The 26593-nt window shown below is 48.8% G+C and overlaps 1 protein-coding gene across 1 annotated transcript in view; it reads left to right on the top strand.

Annotated features, from left to right (window-relative positions):
- LOC139369571 (glutamate receptor ionotropic, NMDA 2B-like) overlaps positions 1 to 25767 on the top strand; it is a 103488-nt gene extending 77721 nt beyond the window's left edge. Inside the window, exons 10-16 of the mRNA XM_071108821.1 lie at positions 13 to 242; positions 467 to 627; positions 2154 to 2341; positions 20048 to 20286; positions 22895 to 24182; positions 24261 to 25384; positions 25427 to 25767. Coding sequence (XP_070964922.1) covers positions 13 to 242; positions 467 to 627; positions 2154 to 2341; positions 20048 to 20286; positions 22895 to 24182; positions 24261 to 25384; positions 25427 to 25495 — 3299 coding nt within the window. The 3' untranslated portion in view covers positions 25496 to 25767. The remainder of the gene's footprint in view (positions 1 to 12; positions 243 to 466; positions 628 to 2153; positions 2342 to 20047; positions 20287 to 22894; positions 24183 to 24260; positions 25385 to 25426) is intronic.
- The last annotated feature ends 826 nt before the right edge of the window (positions 25768 to 26593 follow it).

Genomic DNA, 26593 nt, shown 5'->3' on the forward strand with positions numbered 1-26593 from the left:
TTCTTTCCCCAGAGCCTGGTGGCCCCTCATTCACCATCGGCAAGGCCATCTGGCTGCTGTGGGGCCTGGTTTTCAACAACTCTGTTCCCGTCCAGAACCCTAAAGGCACCACCAGTAAGATCATGGTGTCGGTGTGGGCCTTCTTCGCTGTCATCTTCCTGGCCTCCTACACTGCCAACCTGGCTGCCTTCATGATCCAGGAGGAGTATGTGGATCAGGTGTCGGGCCTCAGCGACAATAAGGTGTGTGTGTGTGTGTGTGTGTGTGTGTGTGTGTGCCTTCACCCGCCTGTATGTGCCCAGCGTTGCATATGTTTTCCAAGCAGATTCATTTCCAGTCAGTCCAGAAGCACAATGCATTAGGAGCATTTGATGGAACCCAATGCCTTGTCCAGCTCACCACACCAACCCCTGCTATTTTCTCTCTTTTTCTCTTCTCTTCCGGAACCCCCCCCACCCCCCCACAGTTCCAAAAACCCAACGCCTTCTCCCCGCCATTCCGTTTCGGAACGGTGCCCAACGGAAGCACGGAACGGAACATCCGCAACAATTACCCGGAGATGCACCAGTATATGACCAGCTTCCACCAGAAGAACGTGAACGAGGCTCTGGCAAGCCTCAAGGGAGGGTGAGAGAAGGAGAGGGAGGGAAAAGAGGGGAGGATGGGTGGAGGGTTAGGGAGAGGAGAGAGAGATAGGGATGGAGGGGAGGGGAGGGGAGGGGAGGGGAGGGGAGGGCCAGGGAGAGGGAGGGCCAGGGAGAGGGAGGGATGGAGGGAGAACAGGTGAGGGAGAGGAGAGAGGGATGGATGGATGGAGGGGAGGGAGGGAGGGATGGAGGGAGAATGGGAGAGAGGGATGGATGGAGGGGAGGGAGGGAGGGAGTGTTGGTGGGTGGGAAGCTAGCAGAGCTGCTGCTGTTGCTTGCTGCTGCCTGCCACTGCTCCTTAGCTCAGAATAGCAGCAAGCAACAGCCTGGTGGTGGTTGGTGGAGGCTGAGAGCTGATCTGATGTGATGGTCTCCTCCCTTCTTCCTTTCCAAGAATTAAGAATGCAGAGTGCGGATTAGAACACTAGAGCTTCATATAGCCATCTGTGGGTTTCTCTTCTTTTGGCTTGGTTGGGAGGGAGCTGGTTGAACTGCCAGCTAGCCATTGGGGAGTTGATGAGTTGTGGGTCACCTAAACCTGTCATAGGTCACTTACTTAGTATAAACGTAACATGTAAAGTGTTGGTCCCATGTTTCATGAGCTGAAATAAAAGATCCCAGAGATGTTCCGTATGCACAAAAAGCTTATTTCTCTCAAATTTTGCGCACAAATTTGTTTACATCCCAGTTAGTGAGCATTTCTCCTTTGCCAAGATAATCCATCCCCCTGACAGATGTGGCATATCAAGAAGCTGATTAAACAGCATGATCATTACACAGGTGCACCTTATGCTAGGCACAATAAAAAGCCACTCTAAAATGTGCAGTTTTGTCACACAACACAATTGCACAGATGTCCCAAGTTTTGAGGGAGCGTGCAATTGGCATGCTGACTGCACGAATGTCCACCAGAGCTGTTGCCAGATCATTTTAATGTTCATTCCTCTACCATAAGCCGCTTCCAATTACGTTTTAGAGAATTTGGCAGTACATCCAACTGGCCTCACAACCGCAGACCCTGTGTTTGACGCTATGTGAGCGAGCAGTTTACTGATGTCCACGTTGTGAACAGAGTGCCCCATGGTGGCGGTGGGAATATGGTATGGACAATGAACACAGTTGCATTTTATCAATGGCAATTTGAATGCACAGAAATACCGTGACCAGATCCTGAGGCCCATTGTTTTTAAAGATATCTGTGACCAACAGATGTATATCTGTATTCCCAGTCATGTGAAATCCATAGATTAGGGACTAATTAGTTTATTTTAATTGACTGATTTCCTCATATGAACATGTTGCGTTTCTATTTTTGTTCAGTATATCTCTCATTACTAGGCCCTGCAGTTTTTTCCAGATCATGTGACCTCACCAGGAAAACTCTGGGAGTTTTACTGGTTCAGTCCTAACCCTGAAAATAACCAATATCTACAATTAGTAACACTTTGCCTGACCATTACTGACAACTAACTATCCTCCACTATCTCCCTCCCTACTCCTGCTCAGTAAATTGGATGCCTTCATCTACGATGCTGCTGTGTTGAACTACATGGCCGGGAGGGACGAGGGCTGTAAACTGGTGACCATCGGCAGCGGGAAGGTGTTCGCCACCACCGGTTACGGCATCGCCATCCAGAAGGACTCTGGCTGGAAGAGAGCAGTGGACCTGGCCATCCTCATGCTGTTCGGCGATGGTAAAGCTTCAGCTGACATGCGATCGTAGTCCTACAGTAGAGTAGAATATTGAATAGTCATTTATTAGTCCATCTGCAGAGACAGAAATTCTTCATCTGCACCCTCCTCCCCTCCCACTTCCCAAGACAACACACAAACACACAACACACACATTTTGGGTAGGAGCACAGCTTCAGCCGACCACAGAACAGCACCCCTGCAGCTACACATTTAGCAGCAAGTGCCTTGCTCAAGGGCACAATGGCAGGAGAGGGTACATGGGATCTGAAACCAGCTTCCTTCTGGTTGGTAGTTCATCTCCCACTTGCATTGTCGAATCCCAGGATTGGAACACAGGATGCTGGATACCACAGTCTTAATTACACTGCTGAGTTCCATTGGCCTAGACATATTATATATAGTACTCCTCAATGTGTCCTATCTAGAGTCTATGGTCCATGGTATGTATAGTAGAAACACTGAGTGGTCTTGACAAGATACCTGGATGATCACCTCACCGCCTTCAGAGAAACGTTCTATACACTTGAGTGTACAAAACATTAGGAACACCTGCTCTTTCCATGACAGACTGACCCGGTGAATCCAGGTGAAAGCTAAGATCTCTTATTGATGTCACTTGTTGAATCCACTTCAAGCAGCGTAGATGCGTAAAGAAGGATGTTTAAGCCTGAAGACAATTGAGACATATATTGTGTATGTGTGCCATTCAGAGGGTGAAAGGGCAAGACACCGATTTGAGTGTGTCAAGAACTGCAACGCTGCTGGGTTTTTCATGCTCAACAGTTTCCTGTGTGTATCAAGAATGGTACACCACCCAAATGACATCCAGCCAACTTGGCACAAGTGTGGGAAGCATTGGTCAACATGGCCCAGCATCGCTGTGGACGAATTGAGGCTGTTCTGTGCGCAAAAGGGACTCAATATTAGTAAGGTGTTCTTAATGTTTAGTGCATTCAATGTTTATAAATGGACATGGTCAGTACACGCACGCACGCACGCACGCACGCACGCACGCACGCACACACACACACACACACACACACACACACACACACACACACACACACACACACACACACACACACACACACACACACACACACACACACACACACACACACACACACACACACACACACACACACACACACACACACACACAACAATGGCTCGAATGTACTTGACATTTTCTATCATAGCATGTCCCAGTTTTTATAATGAATGGGAGGTCATTACAGTGTGAGAGGGATATGGTCCAGATTGTTTCAGACCGTTGAAAGTCTCTTGATACAAGAGGCTAGGGATTTGGATTCACCACTGAAAGTGAGCTTCACATACAGTAGCATATATCTCTACAGTATATACCAGACCTGGGTTTAAATACTCATTTTGAATACTTTACCTGTGCTTGACTGGCGTAATGGACCAATAGAATATCCTCAAAACTCTAAACCCCACCTAGGAAGGAACTCTAGGCTGGCTAGAGAAAATGCTCAGAGTAATTGAAAGATTTCAAGTAGAGTTTGAACCCAGGTCTGCGATCTACTGCCAAATGTATGTGATCACTCGTTCATTTCATTCAAACGTTAACGCGCCGTTAAAACACAATTTATATAAACTAGTAAAGAGCTCAGAGTTCACCCTCACTGAGTATCTGCTAAGGTGTCATCCCCTGTTATAATCCATACAACATGGTTATCTATGTTTGTCTCGTGTGTGTATCGTGTGTGTGTAAGTGTGTGTGTCTGTCATGAGGTGTGTGTGTGGTTGTATGTGTGCTTGTGTCATGTGTGTACATCATGTGATGACAGGGGGGCCAAGAATAGTGTCCTAGTTCCAAGTGACAGCCTCTGGTGCATCTGGAGTGTATTCAGATAACATCAAGGGTGGGCATGCTTACATCTGGTGAGGTGAAGGTCTGTTGGGGGTGGAGGTCTGGTGGGGGTGGGGGTCTGGTGGGGTGGAAGTCTGGTGGGTGTGGAGGTCTGGTGGGGTGGTCTGGTGGGGTGGAGGTCTGGTGGGGGTGGAGGTCTGGTGGGGTGGTCTGGTGGAGTGGAGGTCTGGTGGGGATGGAGGTCTGGTGGGATGGTCTGGTGGGGGTGGAGGTCTGTTGGGGTGAAGGTCTGGTGGGGGTGGAGGTCTGATGGGGTGGTCTGGTGGGGTGGAGGTCTGGTGGGGGTGGAGGTCTGGTGGGGTGGTCTGGTGGGGGTGGAGGTCTGTTGGGGTGAAGGTCTGGTGGGGTGGTCTGGTGGGGTGGAGGTCTGGTGGGGGTGAAGGTCTGGTGGGGTGGTCTGGTGGGGGTGGAGGTCTGGTGGGGTGGTCTGGTGGGGTGGAGGTCTGGTGGGATGGTCTGGTGGGGGTGGAGGTCTGTTAGGGTGAAAGTCTGGTGGGGGTGGAGGTCTGGTGGGGTGGTCTGGTGGGGGTGGAGGTCTGGTGGGGTGGTCTGGTGGAGGTGGAGGTCTGGTGGGGTGAAGATCTGGTGGGGTGGTCTGGTGGGGTGGAGGTCTGGTGGGCGTGGAGGTCTGGTGGGGTGGTCTGGTGGGGTGGAGGTCTGGTGGGGTGGAGGTCTGTGGGAGTGGAGGTCTGGTGGGGTGGTCTGGTGGGGTGGAGGTCTGGTGGGGTGGAGGTCTGGTGGGGTGGTCTGGTGGTGGTGGAGGTCTGTTGGGGTGAAGATCTGGTGGGGGTGAAGGTCTGGTGGGGTGGAAGTCTGGTGGGGGTGGAGGTCTGGTGGGGTGGTCTGGTGGGGGTGGAGGTCTGTTGGGGTGACGGTCTGGTGGGGGTGAAGGTCTGGTGGGGTGGAGGTCTGGTGGGGGTGAAGGTCTGGTGGGGTGGAGGTCTGGTGGGGGTGAAGGCCTGGTGGGGTGGAGGTCTGGTGGGGGTGAAGGTCTGGTGGGGTGGTCTGGTGGGGGTGGAGGTCTGGTGGGGGTGGAGGTCTGGTGGGGTGGTCTGGTGGGGTGGAGGTCTGGTGGGGGTGGAGGTCTGGTGGGGTGGTCTGGTGGGGTGGAGGTCTGGTGGGGTGGTCTGGTGGGGTGGAGGTCTGGTGGGGGTGAAGGTCTGGTGGGGTGGTCTGGTGGGGGTGGAGGTCTGGTGGGGTGGTCTGGTGGGGTGGAGGTCTGGTGGGATGGTCTGGTGGGGGTGGAGGTCTGTTAGGGTGAAAGTCTGGTGGGGGTGGAGGTGTGGTGGGGTGGTCTGGTGTGGGTGGAGGTCTGGTGGGGTGGTCTGGTGGTGGTGGAGGTCTGGTGGGGTGAAGATCTGGTGGGGTGGTCTGGTGGGGTGGAGGTCTGGTGGGCGTGGAGGTCTGGTGGGGTGGTCTGGTGGGGTGGAGGTCTGGTGGGGTGGAGGTCTGTGGGAGTGGAGGTCTGGTGGGGTGGTCTGGTGGGGTGGAGGTCTGGTGGGGTGGAGGTCTGGTGGGGTGGTCTGGTGGTGGTGGAGGTCTGTTGGGGTGAAGATCTGGTGGGGGTGAAGGTCTGGTGGGGTGGAAGTCTGGTGGGGGTGGAGGTCTGGTGGGGTGGTCTGGTGGGGGTGGAGGTCTGTTGGGGTGACGGTCTGGTGGGGGTGAAGGTCTGGTGGGGTGGAGGTCTGGTGGGGGTGAAGGTCTGGTGGGGTGGAGGTCTGGTGGGGGTGAAGGCCTGGTGGGGTGGAGGTCTGGTGGGGGTGAAGGTCTGGTGGGGTGGTCTGGTGGGGGTGGAGGTCTGGTGGGGGTGGAGGTCTGGTGGGGTGGTCTGGTGGGGTGGAGGTCTGGTGGGGGTGGAGGTCTGGTGGGGTGGTCTGGTGGGGTGGAGGTCTGGTGGGGTGGAGGTCTGTGGGAGTGGAGGTCTGGTGGGGTGGTCTGGTGGGGTGGAGGTCTGGTGGGGTGGTCTGGTGGGGGTGGAGGTCTGTTGGGGTGAAGGTCTGGTGGGGGTGAAGGTCTGGTGGGGTGGAAGTCTGGTGGGGGTGGAGGTCTGGTGGGGTGACTGTCTGGTGGGGGTGAAGGTCTGGTGGGGTGGAGGTCTGGTGGGGGTGGAGGTCTGGTGGGGGTGGAGGTCTGGTGGGGTGGAGGTCTGGTGGGGGTGGAGGTCTGGTGGGGTGGAGATCTGGTGGGGGTATACACTAGGACATACATATGTAGGATCTTAATTAGACCAGTACTGTTGTGGTAAAAATAATCCTGCAGAAACAGGATTTTAACGTTTAGTCCATAAAGTTGCTTGATCAGTGGTTAGGTTATTAGCTGGACAAAAGTAGGCTACATACAATACTGTTAATATAACCCTGTGTTAGTGCGGGTTTTCAGTGAATTTATGTAAATCAATAAGCTCATTCGCCTTTCCTGCAGCACAGGAAAATTCTCAGCAACATAAGAGTGATCAAATTAAGATCCTACATCTGTACATGGAACACATACTTAGAAGTGAATAGCTTTGATTGAGTAGGACACTTGTAGGACTTCTCCATTGATTCTATTCTACAGGGCCAACGAAAACAAGAACTGCTCAAGTCTTGTGAAAATATATTTCAACCAGGTCTTGTGCAGGGGTAGGTAGAGGAGTATTGAGGTCAAACCAAAGACTGCATGTCCTACATCTGAGGAGCGCAAAGTCATCTTGACACAACCTGCTGAGCTTTCTTCACGTCCTTCCTGTGGCCTACTTTATCAGGAAGTCTTAACAACCAGGCAGGCAAAATCTGCTACTGTCCAGGCAGCGAGTGAGTTAGCACACTGTTAGTTACACAAGCACTAGGGGAGTGGGAAATCCCCTTTGGTGTGATACAGACTGGTGGCTCACATCAAACAAATCTCACCGGACATGTCCTCCCCAATCTCCCTCCTCTCCCCCTCAGCACCAATTCCAGGGCACGGAGGGGGGGCTATGGGGACATATTTTCGGGTGGGACCGGCGATCACATGACTGTGTGTGTACTTCCTCCCGGACCCCAAGGACAAGCAGAAGTCCCACGAGGCTGTTGTTTCCCACATCAAGACCAGATAACGAGCGACTTGCATAGTCAATGACTAATGAAGATAATCTGTGACGGGGGATGTGTTGGGGGGACATAACACAACATGAAATGTGTTGCACACACCAGGACCCTTGTGAGAATGCTGCATGTGAGAATGCTGTTCATAGACTTCTGTAACTGTACAAGCCTTGGTTTCATGCATGTTAACATCAGAAATTTGTTTTACTCACTGCTTTAGCACACTCCACCAACCCTAATGTCCTTGCCGTGTCTGAATCCTGGCTTAGGAAGGCCACCAAAAATTCTGAGATTTCCATCCCCAACAACATTTTCTGTCAAGATAGAACTGCCAAAGGGGGAGGAGTTGCAATCTACTGCAGAGGTAGCCTGCAAAGTTCTGTCATACTTTCCAGGTCTATACCCAAACAGTCTGAGCTTCTAATTTTAAAAATGAATCTCTTCAGAAATAAGTTTCTCACTGTTGCCGCCTGCTATAGACCCCCCTCAGCTCCCAGCTGTGCCCTGGACACCATATGTGAGTTGATTGCCCCCCATCTATCTTCAGAGTTTGTTCTGTTAGGTGGCCTAAACTGGGATATGCTTAACACCCTGGCAGTCGTAAACTAGATGCCCTCAATCTCACACAAATTATCAAGGAACCCACCAGGTACAACCCTAAATCCGTAAACATGGGCACCCTCATACATGTTATCCTGACCAACTTGCCCTCCAAATACACCTCTGCTGTTTTCAATCAGGATCTCAGCGATCACTACCTCATTGCCTGCATCCGATGTAGGTCCGCGGTCAAATGACCACCCCTCATCACTGTCAAACGCTCCCTAAAACACTTCTGCAAGCAGGCCTTTCTAATCGACCTGGCCCGGGTATCCTGGAAGGATATTGACCTCATCCCGTCAGTAGAGGATGCCTGGTCATTCTTTGAAAATAATTGCCTCACCATCTTAAATAAGCATGCCCCTTTCAAAAAATGTAGAACTAAGAACAGATATAGCCCTTGGTTCCAGGCCTGACTGCCCTCGACCAGCACAAAAACATCCTGTGGAGGACTGCACTAGCATCGAAGAGTCCCCGTGATATGCAACTTTTCAGGGAAGGCAGGAACCAATACACACAGTCAGTTAGGAAAGCAAATGCTAGCTTTTTCAAGCAGAAATGTGCATCCTGTAGCTCTAACTCCAAAAAGTTTTGGGACACTGTAAAGTCCATGGAAAATAAGAGCACCTCCTCCCAGCTGCCCACTGCACTGAGGCTAGGAAACACTGTCACCACCGATAAATCCACGATAATCGAGAATTTCAACAAGCATTTCTCTACGGCTGGACATGCTTTCCTCCTGGCTACCCCAACCCCGGCCATCAGCTCCGCAGCCCCCGCAGCTACTTGCCCAAGCCTCCCCAGCTTCTCCTTCACTCAAATCCAAATAGCAAATGTTCTGAAAGAGCTGAAAAACCTGGACCTGACAATCTGGACCCTCTCTTTCTTTCTTTCTAAAATTATCCGCTGCCATTGTTGCAACCCCTATTACCAGTCTGTTCAACCTCTCTTTCATATTGTCCAAGATTCCTAAAGATTGGAAAGCTGCCTCTTCAAAGGGGGTGACACTCTAGACCCAAACTGTTACAGACCTATATCCATACTGCCCTGCCTTTCTAAAGTCTTCGAAAGCCAAGTGATTTGCAAACAGATCACTGACCATTTCGAATTCCACCGTACCCTCTCCACTGTGCAATCCGGTTTCCAAGCTGGTCACGGGTGCACCTCAGCCATGCTCAAGGTACTAAACGATATCATAACTGCCATCGATAAAAGACAGTACTGTGCAGCCGTCTTCATCGACCTGGCAAGGCTTTCGACTCAGTCAACTAACTTCAAGCACCAGCTATCTGAGCAGCTTACCGATCGCTGCAGCTGTACACAGCCCATCTGTAAATAGCCCATCCAGCTACCTACCTCATCCCCATATTGTTTTTATTTACTTTTTTGCTCTTTTGCACACCAGTATTTCTACTTGCTTATCATCATCTGCACATCTATCACTCCAGTGTTAATTTGTTAAATTGAAATTACTTTGCTACTATGGCCTATTTATTACCTTACCTCCTTACGCCATTTGCACACACTGTATATAGACTTTTTCTGTTGTTCTATTGACTGTATGTTTGTTTATTCCATGTGTAACTGTGTTGTTGTTTGTGTCGCACTGCTTTGCTTTATCTTGGCCAAGTCGCAGTTGTAAATGAGAACTTGTTCTCAACTGGCCTACCTGGTTAAATGAAGGTGAAATAAAAAAATAAATGATAATTGACTACAGCTCAGTGTTCAACACCATAGTGCCCACTAAACTCATCACTAAGCTAAGAACCCTGGGACTAAACACCTCCCTCTGCAACTGGATCCTGGACTTCCTGACATGCCTCCCAGGTGGTAAGGGTACGCAACAACACATCTGCCAGGCTGATCCTCAACATTGGGACCCCTCAGGGGTGCATGCGTTGTCCCCACATGTACTCCCTGTTCACCCATGACTGCGTGGCCAAGCACGACTCCAACACCATCATTCATTAAGTTTGCTGACGACACCACAGTGGTAGTCCTGATCCCCGACAACGATGATACAGCGTATAGGGAGGAGGTCAGAGATCACAACAACCTCTCCCTCAATGTTTTTTTTTATTTATTTTTTTTATTTTTTTATTTCACCTTTATTTAACCAGGTAGGCTAGTTGAGAACAAGTTCTCATTTGCAACTGCGACCTGGCCAAGATAAGGCATAGCAGTGTGAACAGACAACACAGAGTTACACATGGAGTAAACAATTAACAAGTCAATAACACAGTAGAAAAAAGGGGAATCTATATACATTGTGTGCAAAAGGCATGAGAAGGTAGGCGAATAATTACAATTATGCAGATTAGCACTGGAGTGATAAATGATCAGATGGTTATGTACAGGTAGAGATATTGGTGTGCAAAAGAGCAGATAAATAAATAAATAAAAACAGTATGGGGATGAGGTAGGTGAAAATGGGTGGGCTATTTACCAATAGACTATGTACAGCTGCAGCGATCGGTTAGCTGCTCAGATAGCAGATGTTTGAAGTTGGTGAGGGAGATAAAAGTCTCCAACTTCAGCGATTTTTGCAATTCGTTCCAGTCACAGGCAGCAGAGAACTGGAACGAAAGGCGGCCAAATGAGGTGTTGGCTTTAGGGATGATCAGTGAGATACACCTGCTGGAGCGCGTGCTACGGATGGGTGTTGCCATCGTAACCAGTGAACTGAGATAAGGCGGAGCTTTACCTAGCATGGACTTGTAGATGACCTGGAGCCAGTGGGTCTGGCGACGAATATGTAGCGAGGGCCAGCCGACTAGAGCATACAAGTCGCAGTGGTGGGTGGTATAAGGTGCTTTAGTGACAAAACGGATGGCACTGTGATAAACTGCATCCAGTTTGCTGAGTAGAGTGTTGGAAGCAATTTTGTAGATGACATCGCCGAAGTCGAGGATCGGTAGGATAGTCAGTTTTACTAGGGTAAGTTTGGCGGCGTGAGTGAAGGAGGCTTTGTTGCGGAATAGAAAGCCGACTCTTGATTTGATTTTCGATTGGAGATGTTTGATATGGGTCTGGAAGGAGAGTTTAGAGTCTAGCCAGACACCTAGGTACTTATAGATGTCCACATATTCAAGGTCGGAACCATCCAGGGTGGTGATGCTGGTCAGGCGTGCAGGTGCAGGCAGCGAACGGTTGAAAAGCATGCATTTGGTTTTACTAGCGTTTAAGAGCAGTTGGAGGCCACGGAAGGAGTGCTGTATGGCATTGAAGCTCGTTTGGAGGTTAGATAGCACAGTGTCCAAGGACGGGCCGGAAGTATATAGAATGGTGTCGTCTGCGTAGAGGTGGATCAGGGAATCGCCCGCAGCATGAGAAACATCATTGATATATACAGAGAAAAGAGTCGGCCCGAGAATTGAACCCTGTGGCACCCCCATAGAGACTGCCAGAGGACCGGACAGCATGCCCTCCGATTTGACACACTGAACTCTGTCTGCAAAGTAATTGGTGAACCAGGCAAGGCAGTCATCCGAAAAACCGAGGCTACTGAGTCTGCCGATAAGAATACGGTGATTGACAGAGTCGAAAGCCTTGGCAAGGTCTATGAAGACGGCTGCACAGTATGAGCAACACAAAGGAGTTGATCGTGGACTATAGGAAAAGGTGGGCCGAACAAGCCCCCGTTGACGTTGAAAGGGCTGAAGTGTACACATCACCAACAAACTATCATGGTCCAAACACACCAAGACAGTTGTAAAGAGGGAACGACAACACCATTTCCCCCTCAGGAGACTGAAAAGATTTAGCATGGGTCTCCTGGTATGGCAACTGAGAGGCATCTGACCGTAAGGTGCTACAGAGGGTAGTACGTACAGCCCAGTACATCACTGGGACCAAGCTTCCTGACATCCAGGTCCTACATACTAGCCAGTGTCAGAGGAAGGCCAAAAAAATTGTCAAAGACTCCAGTCACGCAAGTCATAAGACTGCTGAACAACTAATCAAATGGCCACCTGGACTATTTGACCCCCTCCACCACTCCCCCTTTGACCCCCCCCCCCCCCCCCCCCCCTTACACTGCTGCTACTCGCTGTTTATTATCACTTTACTAACCTTTACCCCCGCACATTGACTCATTATTGTTATGTACATTTATTGTGCTACTTTTTGATTGATTAGATTATTTCTTTTTACTTTAGTTTATTTAGTAAATATTTTACGAACTAAATTTTTTTGTAACTGCATTGTTGGTTAAGGGCTTGTAAGTCTACACCTGTTGTATTCTGTGCATGTGACAAATAACATACACACACACACGCACGCACACAGGCACACATGCACACACACAGTCACAATAACAATCAAAGACATCAGAAGCAACTTAGTCAGTGTCTCACAATATTAATTATAGTACACTGCACTTTATCCCTCTCCACTGTATCCCTCTTGACTGTTTCCCTCTCTACTGTATTCCTCCTCACTGTTTCCCTCTCTACTGTATCCCTCTACTGTATCCCTCTTCACTGCATCCCTCTTCACTGTATCCCTCTCTACTGTATCCCTCTTCACTCCATCCCTCTCTACTGTTTCCCTCTTCACTGTATCCCTCTTCACTGTATCCAGATCTACGGTATCTCTCTACTGTATCCATCCCAACTGTATCCCTCTTTCACTGTATCCCTCTCAACTGTATCCAGATCTACGGTATCTCTCTACTGTATTCATCCCAACTGTATCCCTCTTTCACTGTATCCCTCTCAACTGTATCCCTCTCTACTGTATCCTACTTTACTGTATCCCTCTTCACTCCATCCCTCTTCACTGTATCCCTCTCCACTGTATCCCTCTCTACAGTATCCTACTTTACTGTATCCCTCTCCACTGTATCCCTCTTCACTCCATCCCTCTTCACTGTATCCCTCTCCACTGTATCCCTCTCTACTGTATCCTACTTTACTGTACCCCTCTTTACTGTATCCATCTCACTCCATCCCTCTTCACTGTATCCCTCTCCACTGTATCCCTCTCCACTGTATCCCTCTTCACTCCATCCCTCTCCACTGTATCCCTCTCTACTGTATCCTACTTTACTATATGCCTCTCTACTGTATCCCTCTCTACTGTATCCTACTTTACTGTATCAAATCAAAATCAAATCAAATGTATTTATATAGCCCTTCGTGCATCAGCTGATATCTCAAAGTGCTGTACAGAAACCCAGCCTAAAACCCAAACAGCAAGCAATGCAGGTGTAGAAGCACGGTGGCTAGGAAAAACTCCCTAGAAAGGCCAAAACCTAGGAAGAAACCTAGAGAGGAACCAGGCTATGTGGGGTGACCAGTCCTCTTCTGGCTGTGCCGGGTGGAGATTATAACAGAACATGGCCAAGATGTTCAAATGTTCATAAATTACCAGCATGGTCCAATAATAATAAGGCAGAACAGTTGAAACTGGAGCAGCAGCACGGCCAGGTGGACTGGGGACAGCAAGGAGTCATCATGTCCTGAGGCATGGTCCTAGGGCTCAGGTTCTCCGAGAGAAAGAGAGAATTCGAGAGAGCACACTTAAATTCACACAGGACACCGAATAGGACAGGAGAAGTACTCCAGATATAACAAACTAGCCCCCCGACACATAAACTACTGCAGCATAAATACTGGCGGCTGTGACAGGAGGGGTCAGGAGACACTGTGGCCCCATCCGAGGACACCCCCGGACAGGGCCAAACAGGAAGGATATAACCCCACCCACTTTGCCAAAGCACAGCCCCCACACCACTAGAGGGATATCTTCAACCACCAACTTACCATCCTGAGACAAGGCTGAGTATAGCCCACAAAGATCTCCGCCACAGCACAACCCTCTACACTGTATCCCACTCTACTGTATCCCTCTCTACTGTATCCTATTTTACTGTATCCCTCCTAACTGTATCCCTCTAGACTGTATCTCTCTCCACTGTGTCCATCTTATTGTATCCCTCTTCCCTTTATCCCACTGCATTGTATCCCTCGTCCCTGTATCCCTCCTCACTGTATCCCTCTCCACTGTATCCCTCTTCACTGCAACCCTCTACTGTATCCATCTTTATTGTATCCCTCTTCACTGCGTCCCTCTACTGTATCCATCTTTATTGTATCCCTCTTCACTGCGTCCCTCTACTGTATCCATCTTTATTGTATTCCTCTTCACTGTATCCCTCTTTATTGTATTCATCTTCACTGCATCCCTCTACTGTATCCCTTTTCACTGTATCCCCCTTTATGGTATCCCTCTTCAATGTATCCCTCTGCTTTGTATCTCTCTCTACTGTATCCCTCTTCGCTGTATCCTTCTAATATATTCCTTTTCACTGTCTCCATCTAGACCATATACCCCTTTACTGTATCCCTCAACACTGTATTTCTCTCCACTGCATCCCTCAACACTGTATCCCTCTCCACTGTATCCCTCTCTACTTTATCCCTCTCCACTGTATTCCTCAACACTGTATCTCTCTTCAATGTATACTTCTTTACTTTATTCCTCCACTCTGTATCCCTCTCTACTGTATCCCTCTCTACTGTATCCCTCTCTACTGTATCCCTCTCCACTGTATCCCTCAACACTATATCTCTTCACTGGGAGGTAGGTGGTATGGGGATGAGGTAGGTGAAAATGGGTGGGCTATTTACCAATAGACTATGTACAGCTGCAGCGATCGGTTAGCTGCTCAGATAGCAGATGTTTGAAGTTGGTGAGGGAGATAAAAGTCTCCAACTTCAGCGATTTTTGCAATTCGTTCCAGTCACAGGCAGCAGAGAACTGGAACGAAAGGCGGCCAAATGAGGTGTTGGCTTTAGGGATGATCAGTGAGATACACCTGCTGGAGCGCGTGCTACGGATGGGTGTTGCCATCGTAACCAGTGAACTGAGATAAGGCGGAGCTTTACCTAGCATGGACTTGTAGATGACCTGGAGCCAGTGGGTCTGGCGACGAATATGTAGCGAGGGCCAGCCGACTAGAGCATACAAGTCGCAGTGGTGGGTGGTATAAGGTGCTTTAGTGACAAAACGGATGGCACTGTGATAAACTGCATCCAGTTTGCTGAGTAGAGTGTTGGAAGCAATTTTGTAGATGACATCGCCGAAGTCGAGGATCGGTAGGATAGTCAGTTTTACTAGGGTAAGTTTGGCGGCGTGAGTGAAGGAGGCTTTGTTGCGGAATAGAAAGCCGACTCTTGATTTGATTTTCGATTGGAGATGTTTGATATGGGTCTGGAAGGAGAGTTTAGAGTCTAGCCAGACACCTAGGTACTTATAGATGTCCACATATTCAAGGTCGGAACCATCCAGGGTGGTGATGCTGGTCAGGCGTGCGGGTGCAGGCAGCGAACGGTTGAAAAGCATGCATTTGGTTTTACTAGCGTTTAAGAGCAGTTGGAGGCCACGGAAGGAGTGCTGTATGGCATTGAAGCTCGTTTGGAGGTTAGATAGCACAGTGTCCAAGGACGGGCCGGAAGTATATAGAATGGTGTCGTCTGCGTAGAGGTGGATCAGGGAATCGCCCGCAGCATGAGAAACATCATTGATATATACAGAGAAAAGAGTCGGCCCGAGAATTGAACCCTGTGGCACCCCCATAGAGACTGCCAGAGGACCGGACAGCATGCCCTCCGATTTGACACACTGAACTCTGTCTGCAAAGTAATTGGTGAACCAGGCAAGGCAGTCATCCGAAAAACCGAGGCTACTGAGTCTGCCGATAAGAATACGGTGATTGACAGAGTCGAAAGCCTTGGCAAGGTCTATGAAGACGGCTGCACAGTATGAGCAACACAAAGGAGTTGATCGTGGACTATAGGAAAAGGTGGGCCGAACAAGCCCCCGTTGACGTTGAAAGGGCTGAAGTGTCCACATCACCAACAAACTATCATGGTCCAAACACACCAAGACAGTTGTAAAGAGGGAACGACAACACCATTTCCCCCTCAGGAGACTGAAAAGATTTAGCATGGGTCTCCTGGTATGGCAACTGAGAGGCATCTGACCGTAAGGTGCTACAGAGGGTAGTACGTACAGCCCAGTACATCACTGGGACCAAGCTTCCTGACATCCAGGTCCTACATACTAGCCAGTGTCAGAGGAAGGCCAAAAAAATTGTCAAAGACTCCAGTCACGCAAGTCATAAGACTGCTGAACAACTAATCAAATGGCCACCTGGACTATTTGACCCCCTCCCCCACCCCCCCTTTGACCCCCCCCCCCCCCCCCCTTACACTGCTGCTACTCGCTGTTTATTATCACTTTACTAACCTTTACCCCCGCACATTGACTCATTATTGTTATGTACATTTATTGTGCTACTTTTTGATTGATTAGATTATTTCTTTTTACTTTAGTTTATTTCGTAAATATTTTACGAACTAAATTTTTTTGTAACTGCATTGTTGGTTAAGGGCTTGTAAGTCTACACCTGTTGTATTCTGTGCATGTGACAAATAACATACACACACACACACGCACGCACACAGGCACACATGCACACACACAGTCACAATAACAATCAAAGACATCAGAAGCAACTTAGTCAGTGTCTCACAATATTAATTATAGTACACTGCACTTTATCCCTCTCCACTGTATCCCTCTTGACTGTTTCCCTCTCTACTGTATTCCTCCTCACTGTTTCCCTCTCTACTGTATCCCTCTACTGTATCCCTCTTCACTGCATCCCTCTTCACTGTATCCCTCTCTACTGTATCCCTCTTCACTCCATCCCTCTCTACTGTTTCCCTCTTCACTGTATCCCTCTTCACTGTATCCAGATCTACGGTATCTCTCTACTGTATCCATCCCAACTGTATCCCTCTTTCACTGTATCCCTCTCAACTGTATCCCTCTCTACTGTATCCTACTTTACTGTATCCCTCTTCACTCCATCCCTCTTTACTGTATCCCTCTCCACTGTATCCCTCTCTACAGTATCCTACTTTACTGTATCCCTCTCCACTGTATCCCTCTTCACTCCATCCCTCTTCACTGTATCCCTCTCCACTGTATCCCTCTCTACTGTATCCTACTTTACTATACCCCTCTTTACTGTATCCCTCTCACTCCATCCCTCTTCACTGTATCCCTCTCCACTGTATCCCTCTCCACTGTATCCCTCTTCACTCCATCCCTCTCCACTGTATCCCTCTCTACTGTATCCTACTTTACTATATGCCTCTCTACTGTATCCCTCTCTACTGTATCCTACTTTACTGTATCAAATCAAAATAAAATCAAATGTATTTATATAGCCCTTCGTGCATCAGCTGATATCTCAAAGTGCTGTACAGAAACCCAGCCTAAAACCCAAACAGCAAGCAATGCAGGTGTAGAAGCACGGTGGCTAGGAAAAACTCCCTAGAAAGGCCAAAACCTAGGAAGAAACCTAGAGAGGAACCAGGCTATGTGGGGTGACCAGTCCTCTTCTGGCTGTGCCGGGTGGAGATTATAACAGAACATGGCCAAGATGTTCAAATGTTCATAAATGACCAGCATGGTCCAATAATAATAAGGCAGAACAGTTGAAACTAAAGCAGCAGCACGGCCAGGTGGACTGGGGACAGCAAGGAGTCATCATGTCCTGAGGCATGGTCCTAGGGCTCAGGTTCTCCGAGAGAGAGAGAGAAAGAGAGAATTCGAGAGAGCACACTTAAATTCACACAGGACACCGAATAGGACAGGAGAAGTACTCCAGATATAACAAACTAGCCCCCCGACACATAAACTACTGCAGCATAAATACTGGCGGCTGAGACAGGAGGGGTCAGGAGACACTGTGGCCCCATCCGAGGACACCCCCGGACAGGGCCAAACAGGAAGGATATAACCCCACCCACTTTGCCAAAGCACAGCCCCCACACCACTAGAGGGATATCTTCAACCACCAACTTACCATCCTGAGACAAGGCTGAGTATAGCCCACAAAGATCTCCGCCACAGCACAACCCTCTACACTGTATCCCACTCTACTGTATCCCTCTCTACTGTATCCTATTTTAATGTATCCCTCCTAACTGTATCCCTCTAGACTGTATCTCTCTCCACTGTATCCATCTTATTGTATCCCTCTTCCCTTTATCCCACTGCATTGTATCCCTCGTCCCTGTATCCCTCCTCACTGTATCCCTCTCCACTGTATCCCTCTTCACTGCAACCCTCTACTGTATCCATCTTTATTGTATCCCTCTTCACTGCGTCCCTCTACTGTATCCATCTTTATTGTATCCCTCTTCACTGTATCCCTCTTTATTGTATTAATCTTCACTGCATCCCTCTACTGTATCCCTTTTCACTGTATCCCCCTTTATGGTATCCCTCTTCAATGTATCCCTCTGCTTTGTATCTCTCTCTACTGTATCCCTCTTCGCTGTATCCTTCTAATATATTCCTTTTCACTGTCTCCATCTAGACCATATACCCCTTTACTGTATCCCTCAACACTGTATTTCTCTCCACTGCATCCCTCAACACTGTATCCCTCTCCACTGTATCCCTCTCTACTTTATCCCTCTCCACTGTATTCCTCAACACTGTATCTCTCTTCAATGTATACTTCTTTACTTTATTCCTCCACTCTGTATCCCTCTCTACTGTATCCCTCTCTACTGTATCCCTCTCTACTGTATCCCTCTCCACTGTATCCCTCAACACTATATCTCTTCACTGTATACCTCTTTACTGTATTCCTCCTCTCTGTATCCCTCTCTACTGTATCCCTCTCTACTGTATCCCCCTTCACTGTATCCCTCTTCACTGTATCCCTCTCTACTGTATCCCCCTTTACTATATCCCTCTTTACTATATCCCTCTTTACTGTATCCCTATTCACTGTATCCCTCTTGACTGTATCCCTCTCTACTGTATCCCTCTCTACTGTATCCCCTTTCACTGTATCCCTCTCAACTGTATCCCCCTTCACTATATCCCTCTTCACTGTATCCCTCTCTACTGTATCCCCCTGCACTATATCCCTCTTTACTGTATCCCTCTTCACCGTATCCCTCTTAACTGTATCCCTCTCCACTGTATCCATCAACACTATCTCTCTTCACTGTATACCTCTTTACTTTATTCCTCCACTCTGTATCCCTCTCTACTGTGTCCCTCTCCACTGTATCCCTCTCTACTGTATCCCCCTGCACTATTTCCCTCTTTACTGTATCCCTCTTCACTGTATCCCTCTTTACTGTATCCCTCTTTACTGTATCCCTCTCTATATGATCCCTCTTCACTGTATCCCTCTTCACTCTATCCATCTCTACTGTATCCCTCTTCACTGTATCCCTCTTTACTGTATCCCTCTTCACTATATCCCTCTTTACTGTATCCCTCTTCACTGTATCCCTTTCTACTGTATCCCTCTTCACTGTATCCATCTTTACTGTATCCCTCTCTACATGATCCCCCTTACTGTATCCCTCTTCACTCTATCCATCTCTACTGTATCCCTCTTCACTGTATCCCTCTTTACTGTATCCCTCTTCACTATATCCCTCTTTACTGTATCCCTCTTCACTGTATCCCTTTCTACTGTATCCCTCTTCACTGTATCCATCTTTACTGTATCCCTCTCTACATGATCCCCCTTACTGTATCCCTCTTCACTCTATCCATCTCTACTGTATCCCTCTTCACTGTATCCCTCTCTACTGTATCCCCCTGCACTATATCCCTCTTTACTGTATCCCTCTTCACTGTATCCCTCTTTACTGTATCCCTCTTCACTGTATCCCTCTCTACTGTATCCCCCTGCACTATATCCCCCTTCATTGTATCCCTCCTCACTGTGTCCCTCCTCACTGTATCCCTCAGCACTCATGCCTTATACTATTCAAATACCTCACCTTTCCTTTTAGCACCTAGCTATATTCTCTTTCCATCTTCTCCTAACTTAACTCAATATAAACTGAACCAACCTAACCCATCCTCACTGTATATCCCCTCTAACCCCTAACCTACAACCGTATCATAAACTAACCCCTCCATATACCCCCTCACCCTAACCTTATTATAAACTAACCCCTCCTTATACCCCCTCACCCTAACCTTATTATAAACTAACCCCTCTATATACCCCCTCTCCCCTAACCTTATCATAACCTAACCCCTCCTGCTAACCCCTCCTAACCCCCTCTATCGCCTGCTTGTCCCCCCAGGAGAGATGGAGGAGCTGGAGGCTCTGTGGCTGACGGGGATCTGCCACAACGAGAAGAACGAGGTGATGAGCAGCCAGCTGGACGTGGACAACATGGCAGGTGTCTTCTATATGCTGGGGGCGGCCATGGCTCTGTCGCTCATCACCTTCATTGCCGAGCATGCCTTCTACTGGCAACTGCGCTTCTGCTTCATGGGCTACTGCACCGGCAAGCCAGGCTTTACCTTCTCCATCAGCAGGGTGAGTTATTGGCTGGATTGGAGCACGTCTTTAACCAGACCGGTACTTCCTGGTCAGGTTGCTAACACTCTGTGCTTATGCCACGTTCACATCATGTCAGAAACTTGGGACTTCTGAGTTCAAATTAACCTAAGTTATTTGCGTAGGGCTTAATATTTGTTGATTCTGTTACTTCCTAAGTGAGAAACTTGAGTATAATCTTTCTACAACGAGTAAGCTGACATGACGTGAACGCGGCATAATAAAACCTATACTAATAAGCTAATGATACTTTGTTAACTGTGACGATACCCTTTGAGCAAGGATAACAAAACGAGTGTAACTACTGATATTGTGAACGCTAATCGAATTCAGGCTAATCCGTGCTAACGGTGCTAGCAAAACTAACGCAACAATCATCGCCAATGGGCCTTTTGAAAGCCTTTTTAATATATAACACTAACGCTAAGGCTCTTACAGTTAGTTACATGCCCACTGATTCCAGTTGTATAGAAGGGTAAAAACTAAACTTTATCCCGGTGTTGTTGCGTCTTTAAATGGGGACTGCTCCGAGGGCTGTTTATGCGGGTCATTTACCATGGCAGTTGTCATGGCAGTTATTATTGTATGTCAGAGAGCTTGTTTACGCATGAAAAACAATTGCTTGAGGAACAATCACATTTGCATAATGTTACCTTTTAAGAGAGGGGGGAATGTTTTTGTTGTTGCACGCTCATTGAACTCAATTATCATTCATTTGAGAAACAGTCGCAAATGTTTACCTGCCTGAACTTCTTACGAAAGGTTTTTCTTATATCCTCTTGAGCATTTTGAAAAAGCAGTTTTCTCTACTGTATCCTTCCTCTTTTGGGAGCTCGACGATAGTTACACTGTAATACAGCAATAATGGTTTTATTCAAAGTACATAAAATAGTTTACGTGTAGGGAGAGCTTCGATAGAATACAAATTCAGTATTTATTGGTTCAAGTGTACAGGTGTTGATATTATTTGGCAGTTGCGTTACAGCGTTCATTTTCACCCTCTACACTATTACAGACTACCCCTCGTCTAATTATTGCCGCCTGCAAGAGATATTAGTCTATTACAGATTTCTATGCCTGGTTTAGTGCTCCAGTTGTGGAGGGACAGAGTAAGTATCGCGCTCAACCAATCTGCACACATACAGACAGAGAGAGAGAGATAGGGGTGATGAGAGAGAGAGAGAGATAGGGGTGATGAGAGAGAGAGAGAGAGAGAGAGAGAGAGAGATAGGGGTGATGAGAGAGAGAGAGAGAGAGAGAGAGAGAGAGAGAGAGAGAGAGAGAGAGAGAGAGAGAGAGAGAGAGAGAGAGAGAGAGAGAGATAGGGGTGATGAGAGAGAGAGAGAGATAGGGGTGATGAGAGAGAGAGAGAGAGATAGATAGGGGTGATGAGAGAGAGAGAGAGAGAGAGAGAGAGAGAGAGAGAGAGAGAGAGAGAGAGATAGGGGTGATGAGAGAGAGAGAGAGAGAGAAGGGGATAGATAACGTACGACGCGAGGAAAAGGAAACCTGTCCGTGAAAAAAGAATGATAAAAAACATTAAAGGGGAACAGAAGGAACAGAGGAGCGCTAAAGGAAAGATGTGCCAGTAACCTCTGTCCTATCACCTTTACAGAGGGATTGTCTGGACATGCGTAGACAGATAAAGAAAGTCCCGTTGGAGGAGAAGCTTCACCATGGCGACCAGGAGGCAATGGAGATCAAATAAGACAAAAAAAGACACAAAGAAAGAGTGGAAAGAGTAGAAGAATGAATTCAGGGGGGCAGGGGAGAGGAGTGACTTTGACATGACGCCGCTGATGAACAGTGACACACGTTTCACTGGCAGGCAATGATATTTAGTTTTTTAAAATCTGGAATGGCATGAGAAACGCCAACCCCCAGCGCTGATCCTAACATACATGCCTTGATTTGTTGGCAGGTGTCACCTCTTAGAATTACTGTCCTCACAATGCCACAATCACAACCAGATAATGACGTAACATTTCAACAAAACCACACCTGCCTTTCATTTTGCAGAATATTAAAAATAATAAATAATAATATTGCATGATTCATTTTCGTGACGTGTCTTTACGAGAGGGGGGTTGGATTGCCCCAGGAAAAGTGCTGTCAGCTGAATTTAAAGTAATCAACTTATTGATTGGTTTGTCAAAACTAGATGCTAACGGCGCTCCTGTCATTATCAATCAAGTCTCTAATCTTCCCTCCAACACTGTGTCTGAGTGAGAGGAAGAGAGGAGAGGCTCTGAGCCTCTGCAGGGGCCAAAGCTCTGTGTGCTCCCCAGGGAGAACGTATTGATCAACTCACCCCTATTACTGTTTAATAGTGTGTAAACAAGGTGGCCAGATGAAACACTGCAGTGCATTAACCTCTCTCTCTTTGTCTCTCATCTCTTTTCACCTTTCAACCTCCCGTCCGCTTTCTAATGCTCGTCCACCAATCTACCCTATTTCTGTTTTCGTCAATCTGTCTTTGTGTTGGTTTCTTTCACTTGCTCCACCTCTCCCCATGTTTTTCTCTCTCTCCCTCTCCTCCTGTTCTCTACCATTCTCTATCCCCCCTATTCATCTGTTCCTCCAACAGGGCATCTGGAGTTGTATCCACGGGGTCCAGATCGAGGAGAACAAGTCGGCCATGGACTCTCCATCGGCCACCATGAACATGAACATGAACAACACCCACTCCAACATCCTGCGACTGCTCCGCACAGCCAAGGACATGACCGCCATCCCGGGGGTCAACGGCTCGCCGCACACGCACGGCGCCCTGGACTACGGTGGCCACCATCGTGACGGGTCGCCCAGCATCTACGACGTCTCCGAGCACCGGCGCAGCTTGCAAGAGCGCAAGGCCCCGCCGCCGCCCTACCTGCCTGAGGACAACATGTTCAGCGACTACATCAGCGAGGTGGAGAGGACTTTTGGCAACTTGCCTCTGAAGGACAACAACCTGTACCAGGACCATTACCTGCACCACCACTCAGGTCCGGGACCTGGGCTGGCTCTGGGTATGTCCGGCCCCCCGCCTAACAGGCAGAGTAGCGTAGGCAGTACCAGTTCATTGGAGGGAGGGATGTTTGATTGTGACAGTTTAGGGGGAGGGGTAGCGCCCATATTCACCACACAGCCCCGCGTTGCCTCCCTGACTCACAGGAACACCAATAAGTTTGACCTGATCGCCGGCCACGCCTCGGCCTCAGGCTCCGGTCAGCAGGGGGGTCAGTTCAAGTCGAACGACCTCTACGGGAGGTTCTCCTTCAAAGGCGGGGCGTCCAGTTCTGGGTTTATCGACAGGGGTGGTCACGACAGGTACTGCATGGGTGGAGGAGGAGGGGGTGGCGGGGGCTCGGGGGGCGATGATGTGTCGGATATCTCCTCACACACCATCACCTACGGCAATCTGGAGGGCAATGCCAAGAGGCGTAAACAGTACAGGGACAGCTTGAAAAAGAGGCCCGCCTCAGCCAAATCCAGACGGGAGCAGGACGAGATTGATTACCGGAGGCGAGCCCACCATCACACCGTCCACCACCAATTCTCCCGCGGGCCCCTGGGACACCGCTCAGCCTCCCCACCCCTGGTCCCCTCTGAGCGGAAGAGAGGAGGAGGTGGAGGAGGTGGAGGAGGAGGGGGTAACTCTTCACCTTACTTATTCCGCGACAAAGAAAATCTGAGGGAGTTCTATGCGGAGCAGGTCCTTTCCAAGGAGGGCTCTGCCAAGTGGGAGCATGTGGATGTGTCCGACGGGCCTTGTCCGATGGGCGGTAGGGGAGGAGTCGCTGGCGGTAGTAGTGGTAGTGGCATTTGTAAGAGCTTAGTGCCTGTGGAGGATTTCCTGAAAGGTAACAAACCCAAGAAGTCAGAGGGTAAAAGTGGCGTAGTCGGAGGAATGGGCTTGGGGTCGTCAGGGCAACAGGCCCACACGTGTTGGGAGAAGAACATGTCTGAAGTGGGGGGTGGAGGCATAGCAGGGGGTGACTGGGAGTGTCGGAATCACAGTGGTGGTGGTGGCGGGGGAGGAGGAGGGAAGTCCATCTCTCACCATGGGGGAGGGGGCACCTGTACGCATGGGAGCGCTAGTGGTGGAGGGGGAGGAGGGGGTGGGGGCGCTAGTGGCGGAGGGGGAAATAGTCGTCCAAGCTCTGCTTCTTGCAAACGGTGCGAGTTGTGTAAGAAACCAGGCAACCTGTATGACATCAGTGAAGATAACCTCATATTTAGCCAGATGGGGGGTGGAGGGGGGAAGAGTGGTGACGCGGGGGGTGCTGGCCAATCACAAAGTCATGCACAGCGCAGGAAGCTAGGGCCAGGTGGGCGGGTGTTACGGAGACAACACTCCTACGACACGTTTGTGGATTTGCAGAAGGGTGGGGGTGGCGGACGCATGGGCGGGGGTGGAGGAGGAGGTGGAGGAGGAGGGGGAGGGGGGCAGCTCCTCCCACCCAGAAGTGTGAGCTTGAAAGACAAAGACCGCTACATGGAGGGAGTTAGCCCGTACGCCCAAATGTTTGCCCAGTACGCGGAGAGGGACAGAGATAGTCCCTCCTTTTTCAGTCGGGGAGGTAGTGAGCGGGAGAGGGCAAAAGGAGGCTCCTCCTTCAGCTTGTTCCGAGGCGAACGAGGAGAAGGTGGGTTGCACCGTCGGTCGGTGGGGGAGAAAGACATGAGGGACAGGGATAGAAGAATGATGGGAGGTGGAGGTGGTGGGGGCGGTAGTGGCAAATGGGCCGGGACTTACTCCTTGTCTAAATCTCTCTACCCAGATAAGGTGACCCAGAACCCCTTCATCCCAACCTTCGGCGATGACCAGTGTCTATTACATGGAGGCAAACCGTACTACGTCAAAATGTCTCCACAGCAACAGCAACAACCGCCACAGCATCTCCTCAACAACAGCCGCGGGGACTTCCGAGGCTCCATGGGGGTGCCTTCATATTTTCCGGCGTCAGCCACGACGGGGGTCATGTCCAACGTGACCCCCAGGTTCCCCAATGATCTGTGTCTCGGGGGAGGGTTGGGGGGGCCCATGGGGAACCACCATGGCCCCAGACTGGGAGGCAATAAGCTACTGCCGGTCAGGGACGGGGGGTTAGGGTTGGTGGGGCAGAGCGGCCAGACACCCTTCAATGGCTCGAGCAACGGCCACGTTTACGAGAAGCTCTCCAGCATCGAGTCTGACGTCTGAAAGAAAGAGATGGAGCTAGAGAACAGGATAATTGCTTCTCCGTCTGAGGAGAACGAATAGACGCTACATTGCGTACATCGTTCTCATATTTCTAACTGAGGAAGGTTAGTTGGACAATGGACACTGCGGACAGAGTGAAGGAGAGTGAAGGAACTGTCAAGGGTAACAGAAAGCGACACGACTTCTAATGAGGAAATGAGCGGATTCTGCTGCTTGACTCTGAGACTGTGAGGGAGGAGGAGAGAAATCTCTCCTCCGTTTCTCCTCTCCTTCTTCACTCCCTCTTTTATCTTTCCCTCTCTTCCGCTCGCCTGCTGTTCCTTACACCAAAACTAACGTTTTGCTTAGCTATCAGAAATACAATCAAATGAATGAAAAATCAAACACTTTTCTTGAAGTAACAGGGTAAACTAACAATAATTGTATTGATAATGTTGTTAATGATATTATTGAATATAATTCAATTGTTTAACGTGTTCCGTTTGGGCTCGTTTCTTTTCTTTTCTTTTTTTATAGTTCATGTTGTTATATATTTGTACTGTTGTTAATTATTTGCTAGGCCACCATATTACAGGAGACTAATAGACTATTTGTTAGGAAGAAATGTTACTCAAGTACCAATACTTTTAGGTTGTGTAATTCAGACTTCTTCTTAATTCTTGATTATCCATATTTTCTGTTCTTGGAGTGTGCTGTGAAAAAGTATACTGTATGTGAAAGGCATGATTTGCTGAGTACATTTTCCATATACTTGACATCTTATAGTGAAGGCGAAAAGTACTTATGTGGCATCATACTGGTTTGCCGTTTAGATTTCTTGTTTTGCCTGGCAGTACTTCGGGAGTAGTGGTGATCTCAGATACCGAGCGGGATGTGCCTTACTGAATCCACTACGATCATAAAGATATGAAGACTCCTCCTCCTATCGGTAGAAAGGGTGTTCATTCTGTAGACAATTCAGTTATTAACTAGTAATTCATAAAGTGGTTATCGTGTTCGCTGAGAATCCGCTTAGCTGAGATTTTGCTTTAAACGAGATCCACCCACCTGAAAGGAGGGATAGTTGCATCATGGAAGATTTAGTTTTCTGCTCGTTTC

Source organism: Oncorhynchus clarkii, chromosome 17 (genome assembly GCF_045791955.1).
Source record: "Oncorhynchus clarkii lewisi isolate Uvic-CL-2024 chromosome 17, UVic_Ocla_1.0, whole genome shotgun sequence".
Classification (NCBI taxonomy): Eukaryota; Metazoa; Chordata; class Actinopteri; order Salmoniformes; family Salmonidae; genus Oncorhynchus; species Oncorhynchus clarkii.